The sequence below is a fragment of the Pinus tabuliformis genome, chromosome 4_1 (genome assembly GCF_031772625.1).
Source record: "Pinus tabuliformis cultivar Carrire ecotype Pingquan chromosome 4_1, CPIR1, whole genome shotgun sequence".
In the NCBI taxonomy this organism is placed as follows: Eukaryota; Viridiplantae; Streptophyta; class Pinopsida; order Pinales; family Pinaceae; genus Pinus; species Pinus tabuliformis.
Genome location: NC_142303.1, coordinates 783,224,315 through 783,244,557, shown reverse-complemented (window position 1 = coordinate 783,244,557; position 20,243 = coordinate 783,224,315). Strand labels below are relative to the sequence as shown.

The following is a 20,243-nucleotide window of genomic DNA, read 5'->3' as shown; positions in this document are numbered from 1 at the left end:
TGGTAGGGAGCTTTTGCATAGGCCGCTCCCGTGCCCCCTCGCCCCCTCATCTCGGAACCTTGGTGGAACACTGGTATATCCAAGTAGTCTCACATCTTCGACAATGTATCTTAACCCATGAGTGATTGTGCCATGAAGATATCTCAACAGATTCTTGGCACCAATCCAATGTGTGTGGTGAGGCTCAACCATATGTTTACTCAACGTGTTCACTGCAAAGCATATATCCGCACGAGAGTTCACCAAGAACATCAATGCTCAGACGAGTTGACGATATTCGGTAGCATTTCGTAAAACAGGTCAGACAACACTACCGCTTAACTTCTTGAAGTCAAGCTCCATCGGGGTAGTCACGGGCTTGCAGTCCACCATACCGAATCACTCCAATATTTTCATCACGTATTTTCCTTGAGATAGGAAAATCTCCTCTGGTTTCTGCCAGACTTCCAGTCCTAGGAAATAGTGCATCAGTCCTAGGTCTTTCATCTCGAACTCAGAAGCCAACTCCCTCTTACATTTGAGAATGAGAGGGTCTGCACCTGTTAGAAAGAGGTCGTCAATGTACAACACCAGTATGAGAGGTTTGTCATCTTCAACCTTAAAGTAAAGGTTAGGGTCGGCTCCACTCCTAGTGAATCCCAGCTTCATCAAGAAGTTATCGATTCTCTCATACCATGCTTGGGGTGCCTGCTTTAGCCCATAGAGGGCTTTCTTCAACTTGCACACGTGAAATTCTCGATCATGAATCTCAAATCCTTTGGGTTGCTCCACATAGACCTCTTTGATCGAACCATGCAAGAACGCGGTCTTGACATCCATCTGATGTAGGTCCCATCCTTGCGAAGCAGTGAGGGCTATGATCGAGCAGATGGTGGATATCGGGCAATAGGTGCAAATATCTCGTCATAGTCTATACCTTCCTTCTGAGAGAAGCCACGAGCGACAAAACGAGCCTTATACATTTCCGCACTTCCATCAACTGCATGCTTTATCTTGTAAAGCCATTTCGAAGTGACAACTGCTTTGTCCTGGGGTCTGGGGACCACATCCCAAACATTGTTTTTCATGATGGGACTCATATTCCTTAGTCATAGCATCCTTCCATATTTGATGCTTGACAGCTCTTGCGAATGACGAAGGCTCATTTTGGATGATCGTGCTCATGATGGTCAAGTATCCCTGATACCTGGTCGGCTTCTTACTTTCCCAGAAGGTCCCCCTGGGTGCAACCTACCCTTCAGCATCATCAAGTGTCCCCCTTAGCCATGAAGGCCTCTTCCTAGAAGAGGAAGGTTCTTGTGGAGGGGGATCAATAGGATCCATAGGTTCTTCCACATTGGGCATTGTCTCATCTTCCTTTTCCTTTGGTTCCCTGGTGTTAGCTTCTTTAGATTCCCTTTGAGTAGGAAGATTATCAACTTTGCTAAGAGCCATATCTTCGTCAAAGGTGACACCATGGCTAATCTCGATTTCCCTTTGACCAGCCACATAAATTCTATAACCCTTAGTGTTTTCGCTATAGCCCATGAAGATTCCTTTCTTTCCAGATGCACCCAATTTATTCTTCTCCTTCGGCACATGAAAGTATACTGGACTTCCAAAAATTCTAAAATGAGATACGTTAGGTTTCTTACCAGTGAACATCTCTTCGGGAGTCTTGGAACCCAATGCCTGATGAGGACATCAGTTTTGCACATATACGACGATATTTACAGCTTCGGCCCATAGAAACTTCGGAAGTCTTTGATCGTGAAGCATAGCAAGGACAACTTCCACAATCGTACGATTCTTCCTTTCCGCTGCACCATTCTGCTCAGGAGTATATGGTGTTGTAGTCTCCCTCTTAATGCCATCTTCTTTGCAAAATTCATGGAACGCATTGGATTCATACTCAGTCCAAGATCTTGATTTTCTTTTCGGTTTGATTCTCGATCAAGGCTTTGAAGTGACGAAACCAAGTGAACACTTCATCCTTCTTTTTCAAGAAGTATATCCAAGTCTTGCGAGAATAGTCATCTGTAAATGTGAGGTAATATAAATATCCTCCCAAGGAGTTCACAGGCATCATACCAGATATGTCAGAGTCAACCAGCTGCAATATATCAGAGGTCTTGCTTTGGATTGAGGGGAATGGTCCTCTTTTGAGCTTCCCTTTGGCACATCCCGGACATACACCTTCTTGCTCTACTCGGAACTCGGGCATCCCTGTCACCATTTGTCTTGCATTGGGTAGAGCTTTATAATGAAGGTGAGCAAACCTCCAATGCCATAGTTCGGACTGAAGTGATGTGTCACAAGACATGACACCCAGCAGACTTCCTTCGACTTGATATAATGAATCGACCCGAAACCCAAGAGTGAAAGCTTCTTTAAAATTCTTTTTCCATACATGTACCTTGCCATCGATGAAGGTTACCTTGTAGCTTTTGTCTTCCATTGGCGAAACAGACACCAAGTTCTTTTTGAGATCAGGTATATATAGGACTTCTTGCAAATGAATTGTATTACCCTAATTCAATTGAAGAGTGACATTCCCTACGCCTTTCACTGGATATTTTGCGTTGTCCCCAAGAACAATTTCCAGGTTGGTCTCCTTCTCTATCAGATTAGAGAGAGCTTCTTTGAAACCAGTGAAGTGCCTTGAGGCACCACTATCAATAAGCCAATTTCCCAGCATGTCCAGGGGAGCAGTAGTAGAGAGGGCCGTTGGTAGACAATATTCATCTTGCTTATTGTTAACAACGTTGGATTCATACCTGGAGTTTCTTGCCTTCTTGAAGGGTTGTCCTCTTCCTTGATTTTCGACATTTCTTTTACCTCTGCCATTGGACCTGCCATTCCTTTGATTGCCTTGAGAGTGATTTTGGTCATTTTCATGGTGTGAGTCCCTTTTATCAGGGCACTCCCTCGCATAGTGGCCCATTTTATTGCAATTGTAACATCGTCCTTTTCTTCCACCCTTTGGTCCAACCTTTCCTTTGGATTTAGCCCCATAATTGTTTCTTCTTTTAGCATGAGAAGAAAAGGCAGAGGGATGGCCTTTAAGTGTGGGCATTTCTTGCTCTTCCATCCTTGTCTCTTCTTGAATACATCTAGCCATTAATTCCTCAAATCCTTGGATGACATTATTGTTGAGAAGAGTAGTCCTGAATATATACCATTCAGGTGGCAGTCCTCCAAGAGTTGTGATAGTCATTTCCTTGTCAGGAACTACTTCCCCAATAGATAGGAGATCATTCTTGATCTCGGTGATCCTTAAGAAATATGCTTGCATACTCTCATCTTTGCCCTTTTTAATTTCCTTCAGCTTATTTATAAGGAACAGAACTTGATTTGCATCATTAACTTTAAATAAACTCACAGTCTATCGTAGATTTCCTTGGAGGTTGTCAGCTTAGAAACATGGGCCGCCAGGGGCTTGTCGATAGAGTCTCGGATGATCTTCCTTGCTTTGACTTCTCCCTTGGACCACTTGCTTTTGGCAGCAACGGATGCATTTGATGGAGGCGCAACAATATTGCCTCTCACATGGTCCAACACTTCTTGATCTTCTAAAGTCAGATCAAGAGACATCTTCCATCTGTGATAGTCAGACTTCTCACGGAGCTTGGCTTCGGCGGGGAAGAGTGTTGAGGACCCCATGAAGTTTTTAGGATAGCCTTGCCAACCTTCTCTTCAGTGATTCTGTTGTTCTTGCTTGGGCTTTGTCTTCACCTCAGCTCCGATACCATGTTAAATTATGGTATGTTATATGCTTAGAACAATTTACTTCTTTTCTTCTTATTAGCCACAGATTAGCAATCACATATACATTAAGTAAAGTGCAGATAGAACACTAAACGATCAACAAAAAACAAGCCAAGACAAGAGAGAAAAATAGTACAAAATCATAATTCTGTAATTTTATATTAGCAGCAGCAAACCCTAGATCAGCAAAGTCAAACTTGGTCAAATGAGTTGAAATTGACCTCCAATATGCATGGTCAATTTCCGGTCAAGTAGCCCTCGAACAGCCCTTGAACAGCCCCCAAAACACAGTCAAACTGCTGTTGACTGAAGTCAACCTGCTGCCCAAAACTAGGGAAGTCAATGCTGGTCAAACCTATGGACGGATTGCCTCGATTTTTGTGCCAAAATCTGCGGCTTGCCTAGGAGAGGCAGCCACACCAAAACCGCACCCTTGATGAGTCAACGCTTGGTCAACGCAGGTCAAAGATACCTTCAGCTGCTTCTGTGTCCTCCTTTCAATGTCCTCCTTGCCCTAATGCGTCCTCCTTCCCACGTGTGAGCTGCTCCTTGTATAACCCAAAGCTAAGGAGAGAGAGAGAAGAATGAGTGAGATGATATGATGAGAAAATGAATCAACCTCTCTTGTATTTATATGATTCACTGGGCATGTGTGCCACACATTTAACTGCTGGCCGACCTTGACAATTTGTCAAGTAAATACAAATAAATTCATATCTCCATAAATACTTGTCGGAATCGGATGATCTTTAGATCAATCCTACACCTCTCGACAAGAGGAATCTAGGAAAAATATCAGCTGCCATAAATGAGGTGACCCACATGGAGTTTGGCCCTAGTTGCCAATTTTAACATGTATTAATCTCATGATATGGATTTATGATTTTATAGTATATAGGATATGCATTTGAACATTCTAGATCTAGATCTCATTGACAACTAACTCATCAATGGATCATAACAATACCTTATCAAATATAAGGATTAATTACTCATATCAATGTGGTCTTGGACTTTGTGATTGTTTAGGGATTCACAGTCTAACAAAATAAAGATACCTACTACTAAGTTGCTCCCTTTAGCACAAGATTTTCATTTCTAATTATGTTTTTTTTTTTTGTTCACTATTTTTAGAATGAATAATATCTGATAATGAAAGCATAATCATCTTCTAGCTGTTAATTATTCAACTTTTTTTGTACAGCTGAAGCATTAAATTTTAGTGCTACAGTAAAGTTTCCTAATGAAATCTAGCTTGGATACTTTACGAAGCTTGATTGAAATGCTAATTGAGGTTAGATAGTCCCTAATTCCATTGGTTGGCCATCGACAACAAAGAGTTCCCTAACCCCAACCACAGACAAAGAGGTTTATAATTCCTAGTGTAAGTTGTATCACATCTAATAACAAGAAAGAGCTAATTATTTGTGTTTTCTGTATGAGACTTCATGCAGAGGTGTGTTATACTCGGATATTGGAAAGGGAACCAACATCTGCGATGTTGCTCTTATATATATTTGTGTCTTGTGCACTTATTGTACAGTGGCACTAAAAGATGCTTTCTTTTAAAATACTGCTGGCCAAGGAAATTCACACATTTGAATTGTGCTGCGGTTCTTATATTTTGTACATTCATGCAAATTGTGAAGGATTAGATGGACTATGCTATTTTTAGGTGATGTATATTCTCTCAAATATCTCTATGTGACAGGATGTTAAGAAGAGAGAGAGTGGGGATGCATTTACTATAACATTTTCAACGTTACATGAAGCTGTATCAGCCAAGCGTCTCTTGCACAGGTTTGCTCTTAAAAATGACTTATTCCTTTAGAATTGATTATGACTTCAGAATTTGTGCCTTTATGGTTCTTTATATTCGGGTGTTGCATTGTCATTTAAGTCATGGACTCAAAACAATGCAACGGCCTGATCCTAATGTTCTAGAAAAATTACTCATAGATCTCTGTAAACAGGATCAAAGACAATGAAACAGTCTAGTTTCAAGTTAAACTCAATATGACTTGTCAGATTTCATCCATGTGTGTCAAGAGAAATGTGATCAACTTAGTTGTGCACTATAGCTTATAAGTTATTCCTATATACTAGAGAATCTTTTACACTATCTACAAGATCTACCCCAGAGGACTTTCATAGTTTAATATTGATGATCACATAAATTCATTTTAAAAGCCACATTTTTGCATTAGAGCTGCAAATATTTTCTGTAAGCCACACCTGATATTCTTTGTTCGGACCAAAAATTTTCGAGGAATGTGGGGAGTACGATTGGTGTGCTTTTTTTTTAGCATTTTTTGATATCCCAAAGAAATCTGAATTTTCTGTTGTTTCAGAAATATAAACCAGAGATGGATCAACTTACAGAAACCTCCTTTAATGGTTATTATGTTTCTTGGATCTTCTCCATTTGTTAATCTCTTTAGGGATCAGCTTTATGTCATGGGCTTATTGAATATCAAGGTTTGCACTGAAGTTTTTCATGGGCAGAGTCCAGATATTTATCGGATAATGGGAGTTCATCTGTGGCTTTTTCTCTTGTTTTCATTTCATAGGTGGTTCATTTATTGAGATTGCTAATTTATGCTTTTTAGATGTCTGACAAATTGATTAGGATGCTGTAAGCATATCCTGTTTTTTGTGGTTTTCTATAAAACATCTTCCTGTGGACTATTATACTAGGTTGCAATCCACACATTTTACAGTGGTCTCGTCCTCAGTAGAAAGTTCTCGACAGATCAACTCATGATGTAAAAGCATGCTATCCAATAGCTTGGAAGTTAGATCCTTTCTGCGGCAAGAAGTAGTATTTCCTTCGAGGAACAGAACTCTAGATTTCATTTTGAATGCTGTGAATATTGGAATCTCTATTCATCTTAGCATTACGTCTGTTGACCTGTTTTTTCATTTCCTTTCTGTATTACTGTAGCAGTGGTTATTGCTAATATTTGAAAACCTTATTGTTGGCAGATTAATATTGTAACTTTAATCTCTAAATAGTTCTTTGTCTTTTACCTAGTAATCATTATCCTTGCCTAGAGAATTTGGACACTTCAGATATTGCAGTTTTTACATTCACGTATATGTGATTGTGCAGATCAATCCTTCGCGGAAAGCAGATAACAGTTGATTATTTCTTATGAGTGGGGTTCTTATCAGGAAAGGTTTGCGGAGATTTGTATGTTTCTTTCCCTGTTGGCAGGGTTATCAAATTTAGCGACAACAATTTTTGTTTCTTCTTGATTGGACACTGATCTGGGCCATTTGCATTATCTTTTTGAAGAAGGCAAGAATCAGTCTCCTCTTGTATAAAATCTCTGGATATGTTTTGGAGGATTAGTTTTACCTAGCCTATAATTTTTCTCCTTCCTGACTCCATTTTTGAAGTATAAAATGTTAGTATTTTTTTTGACCGGTATTTGGCAATCCATGTAATCCATTTATAAAGTATCATGGCAATTCTAGTATTAGATTCTTGAAAATATAATTCTGCAAACGTGACGCCTCGGTGGTGTCAGTGATCCTTTGATTCAGAATTCTTGACCACATTAAAACTTTATGCCACAGACAGATCATGCAGACCTTCAAACAAACTACATTGCTATGGTTGGAGTAACTGGCAATCTGGGATGAAAAATCAGATTCCCTTCTAATCGGTTAACCTTATTTGATCCTCATCAATTTTATGCATACTGTATTTGGCAGATGGTTTCTGGTCAACCATTTTCCAGAAGCATCAATATTTTAATAATAAACAAATGGGTGTTGACAAAGGCTGTAAAACTTAACCGGAAAATACTATGGTAAGAACAATACTATCTATAATGACAATGTATAAAGGCATCTTGCGATAATTCAGATTACTGAAATGTCCCTTATTATTGTGAATGCTGGGACAGCAAAATAAAAATATTCACATAAATCTAGCTAACACCCTATTAGTTGTATTTTGCAGTTAGGATCTCGTTTAAAATAATAAAATAATTTCACATAAATCTAGCTAACACCCTATTAGTTGTTTTTTGCAGTTATAGTCTAGTGTAAAAATAATAATAGTAGAACAAGAAGGAACATTTTGATAATAAAATTTTCTTTTATATGTTGATATGGAAAATTGATACAGACTGCAATTTGAATTCAGCCACAAGACCTGTTAGCTAGTCTGTGAAACCCCAAAAATAAAAAAATTTACATGTACCACTAGTTCCTTGATAGATACAATGGTGGCAGACAAAACAAGACAAACAGATTGATGGGTAGATCCTTATTGGCCTTGTTTGTCAGCTTATGTGGACATGGTTGGGCTGTCCAACTAACAGAGTATTGTAGGGCTTGTTATCGCAAAATTTAGCAGACCCAATGCAAAGCTTCACTATGCAACCTAGGTCTTATGGCAACAAAAGATCAACCACGGCTGTCACCTTAGTGGCCTCTTTCCAGCTATTTAGTGGTGGATATTATCCCCACAAGGGAGACTTCCTTAAAGAAATCACCAACAAGATATTCAACAAAGGAAAACTCAAGGGTGATTTAAGGTCTAATGATTGAAGGGAAAGGTACCGGCCAAACCTTGAGATAAGAGTTGCAAAAGTTTAAGTACACTTTCCTAAGACCTTTATGATTTAAAAGAAAGTTGCTATAAGCTAGGGATTTTTATGATATGCAGATTTATGGTATACACTCATATAATAGATTGAGAAATAGCCTATAAATGACAAGATCAACAAAGGGGCAAAGACTGACAGAGGCAGACATGGGTTGGGCAAACAATGGATTTTAAATGGTAAAAAATGCATATGGCAACAATAATTACCTAGACATCAACCCTAATTTTGGGGTGAAAATATGCAATTAATGTTGATTTGTTTTTTAATATTTATTAAATGCAATACCAACTAGTAGGGAAACAACAATTAGACATAAAATTGCTATAAAATGCATATTTAAGCTAACCCTAACCCTAGTTACCATGAATTAAGAGGAAAAAGGGAGAAATTAAGATGATCAGTCTAGTGTCTTCTCTCAATTGTGCAATGGAGTCAATAATGGCAAAGGTCAAAGAGAGAGGGACTTGTATGAAGAGGGCAGAGGTCTAAGAATCCTTACTTAGAAACCCTAGTGACTTCTCTATATGGGAGATTTAAGGGATGCATAAACCAAGTTTCCTTGATGGTTTCTTGCAAAACAGATTTTACATATCATAAAGAATCAAAATCTCTAGAAAGATATTACACTTTTTAATATGACACAGGGAGAAACTCTAATCTTAGCAATATAACATGCAAAATGGAAGAAAATGACAACAAACTTACACAATTTCTGCAAGAATCACTTTATTAGTCTTAAAAAAACCTCTCCATGCGAAAATCTCCCTTCCAAGACAATTCACCTCCACTAAATATCCATTGCCTCCAAGAGAAAGTTACAAAGGAGTTAGTGCACACTTAAAGAGAGACAGAGAAATGAGATGAATGTGTGATGATGATCCAAATGAAGAGTGACTTTCCTCTATTTATATGAGGGCAATCAATTCACTCATAATTTTACAAGTAAAAGCCCAAGAAGTTTGTTTAAGCATCCAACTAGGCCTAAAAGTCACAAGCCATCCTTTAGATATCTTTAAAACATAATAAATACATAAAAAATCTCTCATATGTGTGGGAATAAATGCTATCCATCATGACATCAAACTCTTAGAATGAACAATCTCCATCAAGCAAGTGATAAAGTGGACTATAAGTGCTCCTCATTTCAATGAAATCATTAGAGTGCATGGGTACATCTCCATATACCATCTCCTCCACCATGACATCTCTAAGAAGGCGTATGCCACCCTTTTAGGGTATATGTGGGGGTGATGTGGCAAGCTCCGACACAAACGTTGGCATCTAGGCATGATGTGTTAGCCCTCCTCATTTGGGCTTTGGAACAAAGCAATGTCCATCAAACAAGGTCAAGTCTAGCTTGGGGACACCTCAGGTCCATCTAGGCACATCGTCAAATGAGCCAACACCTTGGCTTTCTGTTACAACATTTCAACGTCTGGAGGTGTAGCAAGGGGAGTACAACCATGTGGAGGCTCCTCAAAGTTCAATGTTCATCTTAGGAGGGCAACATTTACGCTGCAAGGCGAACTCTATGCTCAAGAATGGGATAAACATCCTTTGAATGGTGTTGGATAAGTGTCAAGTCATCCTTCAAAGGATCTCTACTGCATGAGTAATGAACCATTTGAAACATACCCTCAAGATCAAGTGAGATCAACATCATTAGGGATACAAACCATTAAAGTATCAAAGCAAACCATATTCTAAGTTAGGGGCACAAAAATAGTTCACACAAACCTTGCTTTCCAATGTATTTAAACCTTAGGATTTGTAGGCAAGTTACAACTTTTTTGTTAGGGATGATTATGCCCTCAACCCTTTTGTAGGGGCTTCTAGTCCCCAAGGGGAAAGACATTTCACAGGTAGACCAATCAATCCATATATGCATGTGTTAATGATGGTGATGGATTTGGAAAGACATCAAGGAAGATGACAATAGCCATGGCACTAGTTGAAGTGGGGTCCAACATTTTGAAGTGCGATAATGAGAAGAGGGAGAAATCGTGAAGGCATGAGTTATTATTTCCTAGGCTTGTTTTTTCCACCCCTCTAATGTGCCTTTTACTTTAATAATAATAATAATAGTAATTTTGTTTTGTTTTGTTTTACTGCATAGCTAAGAGACCTATCTTCCTTTATTCCTTTATAATACCCCTTAAAGATGTAGCAGTGTCTTGCTCATCGAGTTTGGGACATTCAAGAGTACCTTTATGATGGAGCATAATAAGTTGATGAACCATGTGATAGTTAATGAAGAGGGTGAAGCTCATGCTAGGCTTTTGCCCACATGCTTATTATGTTCCAACCATCTTTTGCATTTTTTTTCTTTAGTTGTGGCTTTGTATGCTTTTAACGTTATTGGAGTGGCATCAACCACTTAGGGAAAAATTTCGGGTCTTGACTCAGAGATGATGACAAATGTGCTAGTGCTAATGACAAATGATAATTGGTCCAAAGAATGAAAGTGGAGAATAAGGGGTGCATGGAATGTGGGAAGAATGGGTTATCTTGGGCACAATACTCTCTTATTAGTGCCCTTCTTGAAGGAATGACCTCAGGGGAGGTCACATTGGGCTAGGGTTCATTGCGTTTGAGCCCGTTGTTGCTGGTGTTGGCGTTGGAGGGTGTTGAAGGCGTTGGAGGGTGTTGAATACGTTGGACGAGAATTCGTACTTCAAGTACGCGAAGAAGCCGCAATTTCTCCTTCAGAAGAAAGCCACAATTCTTCTTTCATCATTTTCTGCAAGTCTTTGAACGGGTATTTATCTTTCTTAAATCTACAATGGATGCTTCTAGAAATTCATCTGCTGAATCTTCTGAGTCTATGGGAATATTTGGAACAAAGCATTTTAAATCTATAAAGACTGAAGAGGAATTAAGATCTGGTCTAGAAGGTTTATGCCGATCTGAATTTGCTTCTGGTAATTCTGCAATAATTGAGCAAGAAGAAACAAACCCAACTGTAAACTGGAAACTTCCACCAGTCTCTCCTCAGGATGTTTATCGAGGACTTTCCTCTTTTAATTTCCGTGCCCTCAGCCAGATAAAAATCAAAGAAAAATCCATTAAAGCTGATTTAACATTGAATGCTATGTTGACCATCTCTCTCCTAGAGGCCAAACATATCAAAGCAGCCCTCAAAGCTGGTTATCAATACGCCCATCTGGGGATGGTGAGAATAGGACTGAATGCGTTGCATAGAAAAGGCCAAAAAGCTTATGTAAGCCCTATTTGATAATCGATGGACTACATTTACTCAAGCCATGATAGGTGGCATTGAGACAAGCCTTGCTGAAGGCCCTGTACAGTATGATGTTTTTCCAGACTTTTCTGTTGCATTAGATGACCCAAATGTCCTGCAATGCCTAACATTAGGTATTCAGACTGCAGGATATGAAAACTTCAAAACAAAGTCAAAAAATTTGGCCATCTTTTATATTACTTGTGTCTGATTTTATAATACCACAATTCCTACTGTATTACACACCCCTGACAAAGATGAAGGTCGGGTCACTCTCATCCAGTATGACTCATCCTGTAATCCTGTAGCACCAGTCTATGTTTCCCGCAACGATTTGTGTCCTCCTGACGACTGGGTAACCAATTGGGGAAAACCCATAAAAAAACCTGTTGCTGCAGCACAGTCAATCATTACTGAGATTGATGGTAAAGTTACCACAAGATTTCCCAGAGTCAATACAGTTCAGCATGGTGGACCCTCTGTCTCTGCAGTTCTAACCACAATCAGCCAATTACATTCTGCTCAAACCTCTGCACCTCCGCAATTTGTAATTGACCAAGCAGTATATGATTCCATCAGAAGATTATTTTCACAGCCAAACCCATCTCAGCCATTCAGCTCAGTCTGTGATCATCCACACTGCTCAATTTTTTTTTTCCAATTCTCCTCAGAGCCGCCTACACCACATGGTGAGTCATCAGACCGTCACAGGATCAAGATGATTAGATTCACTCCTCTGTCTGATTCCTCTGAGGAAAACTACAAAAAAGTGGTATTCTTTAACCCACAAGAAGAACTACTTGTACATATAGTTTCTAGTTCTTCCACTTATGGTTTGGGCTATGTTGATTCTTCACCTATTCCTGAATACAGAAGAAATCCTATTGATAGGATTCCAAAGCATGTAGAAATCCCTCCTGATTCAGAGATAGTTGCCTTTTTAAAGATTTTTAAAGGTATCAGTCCATATGATCCAGAGGATCAATGGAAAATGAAAATGTTCAATTGGGATATGTTTACACATGAAAAAGAACATTTGTACTTCGAAGAAGTAATGCTTCTTCCAAGAGATGATCGCCCTGCCTTCAACAGACAGAATGTTGAGAAATGGAAAGAATGGATGAAGGCAGAAAATCAGTGGATATCATTCTACGAATGGTATTACCCTTCTGCAAATATAATAGAACAATCCTTGATGAAACAATTCAGAAACCAAACAAAGCAAAAGAGAATCAAGGATCCAGAGAAATTTGTAGAAGAAAAGCTGAAAGAAAATCCTGTAGTAATTCCTCCTCCTTTGAAAGCCCATGTTTTTCAGCCAAAGATTTAGAGCATGTTAAACAAGCCAAATATTCCCAGATCTCTGATTACTGTTCAAATTGAAGGAGAAAAATTACTAAAAAAGATTTGTTCTCATCTCCAAGTAAACATGATGCGGACGGGAACTCCAAATAAACACAAGTGGGAACTCCTTGACGGAAGCCTTTTGGAAACAGACACAGAGTTTCCCCCTTGGAAAAATTTTGTGATAAGAAGTCAAGATGGAAAATTGTACAAATTGCTTCGATCTCATGCTGATGATCCTAACCTAGTAGCAAGAGATGCTGTTGCTGCTACTAATTGGACTAATTTAGCTCTGTCTAGTCTTGAGAAATTTGTCAGTTCTAAATTTGAGAGTATTGAAACTGCTAATTTTGAAATGAAGACCATGCTTGAAAGTATTATGAGAAAACAAGATTATAACATAGTTTGTCTGAATAGCAGCGTAACTACTCTAGCAGAAAATGATAAGGCTCTTGCTAAGAGTCTTGACAGATTATCTTTACAGACAGGATAGATAGAAAAAAAGACCCATGAAGCTACCTCTGCTCATGGAAAAAAAATAGTGAAGATCAGTAATTCCCTAGATATTGTCAAAAAACAAGTTTGGGAAGTATCTCAAGGGATAGAATCCCTGAAAAAGAAGCCTAGGGTCGAAGCTTATAAATCTGCAACTATATTTTCAGAACCCAAGACTTCTGTTCCATATTCTATTACTCCTTATGTGGAAAGCCTCATCAGGACACCCAGTTCTATAACCTTTCCACCACCTACTTCCTCTCATCCATATTCTTTGTTTGCAAATCCCAGTTTCTTTAGCCCACATCCTGCCATAAAACAATCCAAAGAAACTGAAGAATCAAGCAAGCCAGAATCCTCTAATTTCATGTTTGAGGATTCATCCACTAAAGACGAAGAAGAAAGTTTTGATACACGTATTCATAAGATAGAAGTATCACTATTTGACATGAGTCTTCACAAGATAGAAGCAGAACCACAAATTGAAGATCTTGAAATCTGTATCAATAACTTCTCTGTGACAGACCAAGAACAATCTGATGATGATAAAGATCAGGTCAATGCTACATCTTCCAGATCGATATGGGAGACTACTTGGAACTCTGCTCCTGATCGCAGAGACCTTATGAAATCTGAATATCATAAGGATTGGTCTGCAAATTCTACTTACTCATGGAATATTGACAATTGTACTGAGGCTGAAATCATGTCTGTTTTACATTCCATGCTTGTTTGTTATAGGACTTATCTTGCAGATGACATAGGTCCTACTAATGCTACAAGAAGAATAATTGGAGGATTTGAGGGAACATTAGATTCTTGGCTAAAAGCTGAGACATTGAAAGAGCCAAGCCTCCTTGCAGATTGGGAACAAGCTGTTGTCTTAAATGAGGATGGCACTACTCACATAGACCCTGTTACTCATATGCCTGTCAGCAATATGATAGGAAAACTCCTCTATGCCATTACTGTCAATTTCATTGGTTTCCCCCAGATAACCAATGATATTACGACCATTACTCTGCTGGCCATGAAATTGCATAATATGCAGCACTTTGATGAATACTTTAATGAATTCCTTCACAGATTGCACACATTGACTCCAGATCTCATTCTTGAGCCAAAATGGAAGGAAATTTTTGTTGCATCCCTTCCCCAATGGGTTTCTTCTGTTATTGTCAATAAATTACCAGGGAAGGTTGGTGATTATAAATTTGGTATAATCAGACAGGTTGTAAAGGCTATCATTGTTGAATTATGTTCACAAATGAAGATTGCTAGAGTAGCTACTAATCCTAAAAAGCCTCATGGATACCAGCAGCTCTGTAAGCAATGGCACCTTGGTAAAGCTGGAAATTCCGAGGGGCATAAGAGAAGAAAGAAAAGACATTTCAAAAAGAATTACCAGATTTCCCAAGAAAAACCAAAAGGAAAACATTACAAAGCAAAACCTTATAAGCATACAAAAATGTTTTCCAAAGACAGAGAAATAATTTGTTACAATTGTAACAAAAAAGGCCACACAGCTCCAAACTGTCCAAACAAAAAGAAGGATTCATCTAAAAAGAAAGTTCAGTATAGAAATAAGAAAGGAAAGATAAATTCTTTTGATCTTCCTAGCAGCTGTGATGAGCTTGTATCTTCTGATTCTGGGTCTGAAAATGATTTTAACTTTGTTGACTCAGAAGAGTCATCTGATGAATTTTGTAATGACCCACACTGTACAGAATGTAAATATTGTGACTGTGATGATCCTGATGTTTGTACATGTAATGCAGTCAGAATGATGAAGACTGATTATGATGAGACCAGCAAAAATATTTTTGCACAAATGATGGCTGCTACTGATCCACAGATGAAAGATATGTACAGATCTTTGCTAACAGAACATTTGAAGAAAACACCTTCTAATCTGAAGAATTCTCCAAATAAAGGGTATGTACCTCCTGCTACTCTTTTCTCAGTAGAGGCCTTAACCAAACAGTTTAGAAATGAAGATTTTGGAGAAGATCTGCCTCAGACTTTGCTTGTAGTTCATCAGGCAATTAAGGAATTGAGAAAAACAATCAAGGAGAACAGGAGACTGTGTGTTGAGAAACACAATGAACTAAGTCTAAGGATATTGAATGCACAGGCATCTCCTGCCTCTTCATCACAAGGCCCTGTTTCAGGAAAAACAGAAAACTGGACTTATCATCCAGGACAAGTTCAGCAGCAGTACAGCCGGGAAGAAGGAGAAGAAGAGGAAAAGGCAAGAACAGATTTTGGATGCAATAACATGAATAGAGATGTCATGTATTGTGTCAAAATGAAGGTAAAGATCGGAAACCAGTATGAGTTCTGGAAAGTTCTTATGGATACTGGCTCTAGGTTAAATATTGTAAATGATACTGTAGTTGGTATGCATCATCGAAGGCCAACAACATGTCCGAGGGTGATTACTGCAAGTGGTGATATCCCCACTAAGTATGAAGCAGAAATAGATGTTCTGCTTACAGAAAAGATCGGAGTTCATTTGGTTTGTCCTGTTGTCCCAGGACTAGATTGTGCAATGTACCTTGGGACCCCATTTTTTCAGAATTTTAGCATGCATGGAGCAAAATTTGATACAAAAACTTAGAGGTATGGATATTTTATCAGCCTTGAGAATAAGGAAGTCTTTTTTCCATTTATCAATTCTAATTCTCCAATTAGGATTAAAAGACTGGAGAGAATGGAAAATCTTCTGGCAAAAATGGAAGTAAAAAGAGAAGTATTAAAAACAGAAGAACATTTGGATAATGGAAAATATGCCTCTGAAATAGCAAATCTCACTGCTAAATTCAAAGAGTGTTGTTCGGACGATCCAAATGCTTTCTGGCATATTAAGAAACAGGAAGTAGAGCTTCCTCTCAAAAAAGACTTCAGTGGAAAATTAAGGAGATCCAAAGCAGTGGCAATGAATGAAGAACAGATGAAGCTTTGCAGAGAAGAAATAAAGGATCTCTTAAAGAAAGGGCTTATCAGGAAAAGTAAGAGCCCCATAGCATGTTTTGCATTTTATGTTAATAAGCATGCTGAAATTGCCAGAGGAAAGCCAAGGTTGGTTGTGAATTACAAACCCCTGAATAGTATTTTGGATTATGATGCATACCCTTTGCCAAAGCCATCCTCCATACTTGCCCAGATATCAAAGTCTAAAATATTCTCCAAATTTGATCTTAAATCTGGTTTTTGGCAAGAAGGAATCAAAGAGGAAGACAAATGGAAGACAACGTTCTCTGTACCTGAAGGACATTATGAATGGAATATCATGCCATTCGGCCTAATTAACGCTCCTTCAGCCTTCCAGAGAATAATGGATGAAACTTTTGAAGGAATGGAGGAATTCCTGAAAAAGTATATTGATGATTTACTGATTCATTCTGATAATATTGCTGACCATGTTAAACATTTGAAAATCTTTCTCTGCAGGGTCAAAGAAATGGGTATAGTATTATCAGAATCCAAGATGAAGTTATTTCGGCCAATGATAGACTTCTTGGGTTACAATATACAGTATGGATCCTATACTGTAATCCAAAGGAGTTTGGATTTTGTTGATCACTCCCCTGATGAAATTAAGGATAAGACACAGTTGCAAAGATTTTTGGGAAGTTTGAATTACATTTCTAAGTTTCTGAAGCATTGTGCACAAGAAAGGAAATTGTTGAATAAAAGGCTTCAGAAGGATCCAATTCCATGGAATGGTGACTGCACATAGGCAGTCAGAGCAATAAAAGAGAAAGTTAGAAATATTCAGCCTCTCCCCCCTATCAGAGAAGAATGGGAGAAAATCATTATGACAGATGCTAGTTATGAAGGTTGGGGAGCAGTCTTGTGCCAAAAGAACCCCAGCAGCAAAAATGAGATTGAGATAAGTCAATATGCATCTGGATTATGGGCCAAAAATCAATTGAATTGGTCAAGTCTAAAGAAAGAGCTTAGAGCAGTTTGTTTGGGAATAGAAAAATTCAGAGATTTTGTCATCTACACCAAATTCACCATCAAAACAGACTGCCAAGCATTAAAATATGCCATTCACAAATGTGATTTTGAAGACGCTGCTATGGTAAGATGGATTATGCAACTCAGTTAATATAACTTTGATATTGAATTTGTCAAAGGAGATAAGAACAATTTTGCAGATATGTTGAGCAGAGAGTTTTTATCTGAACATTCAATAATGAGTCTGCAATGCAATTTCATCAGAAGACATGAAGATACTGTAGAAATTGAGACTTCATCTGGATGGATTTCATATGATTTGGAAACAAGTCTTCTAGACCATGATGAAGATTGGCGACCGATAAAAGAAGTCAGGTACAGGACAGGCATTGATTTCCTTTGGACAGATCCTCATCAAGATGAAGCAAATAATGAAGCTCTTGAAGCCCTGGATTATCTAAGGCAAATCGGGAGCATTGCCTATGTAATTGAGAGAGATCATGAAGATGATAACAGGATCACTAGTTGTCACATAACATTCAGAAGGTTTGACAATCATCTTCACAGGGAAAATTATGATTTGGATCGGCAGCAAGAGGCTTTCTACACAACAATGAATCTGCAGAATTTTTCTACTAATATGTTTTATTCCTTGCAGTTTTCTTTTTTGTTTGAAGATACTCCAGTAGAAGACATGGAAGAAGATGACCCTGTTCCAGGATGGTTCATGGATTGGTGGGAAAAATATGGCTTATCCCCGCTTATCATGAAACCATACTCCATGGGCTTGTTGAAAATACCAAATTTCAGTCCTAACAGCACAATGATGACATTGGTTTTGGATAAAACAATAGGAGATGTGGTAAATATTAACAGTACAGATTTTCTAAATGGTGTCAGAAGATGTGGCCATGTGAGGTGGTTCGTAATGAATCACTACAAGTGCAGGAAAATAATTCCGAGTACCAGCTACGAAGAATTCCATCAACAAGCTGATCCAGAATTAAACCCATTCATGAACCTTAATGAATTAGATTTACCAGATCCTCATGATAATTCAACTTGGGAAACTGAAAAAGAAGTGTGGGTACAATATTATTCCAATTACTTAATTGAAAGATGGAATTACCAGTACTACACTTACCCACAAATTGATTATTACACATTTGATTGACGTCTTTCCAGCCGACTATGGTGCTGGACGAGCTTTCGTGGATTCCCTCGTCCTGGAATCTCCACTTTGTACGTCTTGAGATTTGCATATCTCGTCTTTTTAGTCATTTCAGTCTTTCGAGGGTTCTCTTTTATGAATATCCTCTGTGTAAATTACTATATGTATGAAGATTCGGTCCCCACATGCCTCAGGCTCTCTGAAAAAGAGTAGGGATGAGATAACATAGGACAATATTGTCCTATGCCCGAATCTTGCTTTCGGCGATTTGCCCAGGTCTGTCCAGTACTTTATTTTTGAGTCATAACATAGGACAATGTTGCCCTATGCCCGAATCTTGCTTTCAGCGATTTGTCCAGGTCTGTCCAATACTTTATTTCTGAGTCATCAGTATGGACACAGTCCATTCACGGATGTTTGTTCCCTTCCAGCTTTATAAATAAGAGATAGCTGCGAAGTAAGATTCATTCGGGTTTGGAGGGAGTCTTGAGTCTTGAGTTTTAGGTCGAGTGATTTTTCCTGCTCTGCATCTGCGGACCATAGTGTCTGATCTGCTTGCATCACGAAATATTCACTCAGGTCTTATAGTTTTGGTTTGGAATCCTGTGCATCAGTGTGCTTAGCACTGGTGAGAACCTAAAGTGGCTGAACCAATAGGAAAAGTCTGTATATTTGTGAGTCTGAAAAATTTCTGAGGCAGAGTCTGTTTATTGCCAGGCAGCCTCCGGTAATACTTGTTCCTTGCGGACGATAGAAAGTCCGGTAAATGCAATGACAGTCAATCTCTGTAAAGAAAACATCTTTATGTAAAATCTGCATCCATATAATAAAATTTCCACCAGTTCATATTTCCGCAAGCTTGCTGTGTCATTTATATCTGTGAGAGAGAGGTCCTGTAGAAATCAATCATCTAGCTTCGCTTGCGAGCCATTTTAGTATGCACCAAAGCATTAAATGAAAGCACATGATTGCAAAAATGGTTAATGTACCTTTCGATAGATGAACACATGGAATGTTTTAAGTATGGATTACCTTGGGCACACTATTTCAATCAGTGCCTCCTATTAGTGCCCCTCATGAAGGAAGGCCCTTAGGAGAGGTCACACTGGACTAGGGGAAAAGGATAATCTCCCAGGTAGAGCATTGGAACAAGGGTACAATCAGGAGCTTCTAATCATCCATCTTGGCTTGTGATCCATATTAGTATGCCCCAAAACATTAAATGAAAGCACATGATTACAAAAATAGTCATGCACCTTCAAATAAATGACCCACCTTCCTTCAAGATCATACTAGACGATTGACTCTTCTTGAAGGAAGGACCTTAGTGGAGGTCACATTGGACTAGGGGCAAAGGATAATCTCCTACGTAAAGCATGTGAACAAGGGTACAATCAAGAGCAATGAACCATATAGCTTGGTCGGTGATCCATATTATTTTGTCCCAAAGCATTAAATGAAAGCATATGATTGCAAAAATGGTTAATGTACCTTCTGATAGATGAAAACATGTAATGTGGTGAGTATGGATTACCTTCGGCACACTACTTTGATTAGTGCCCCTCTTGAAGGAAGGATCTCATGAGAGGTCACGTTGGACTAGGGACAAAGGATAATCTCTTAGGTAAAGCATTGGAACAATAGTACAATCAAGAGA

At 38.6% G+C, this 20,243-nt stretch overlaps 1 protein-coding gene across 1 annotated transcript in view; it reads left to right on the top strand.

The window, feature by feature from the left end:
* The window catches only part of LOC149178500 (uncharacterized), an 85,924-nt gene extending 78,744 nt beyond the window's left edge, over positions 1-7,180 (top strand). Inside the window, exons 9-10 of the mRNA XM_089420353.1 lie at positions 5,459-5,547; positions 6,860-7,180. Coding sequence (XP_089276479.1) covers positions 5,459-5,547; positions 6,860-6,905 — 135 coding nt within the window. The 3' untranslated portion in view covers positions 6,906-7,180. The remainder of the gene's footprint in view (positions 1-5,458; positions 5,548-6,859) is intronic.
* The last annotated feature ends 13,063 nt before the right edge of the window (positions 7,181-20,243 follow it).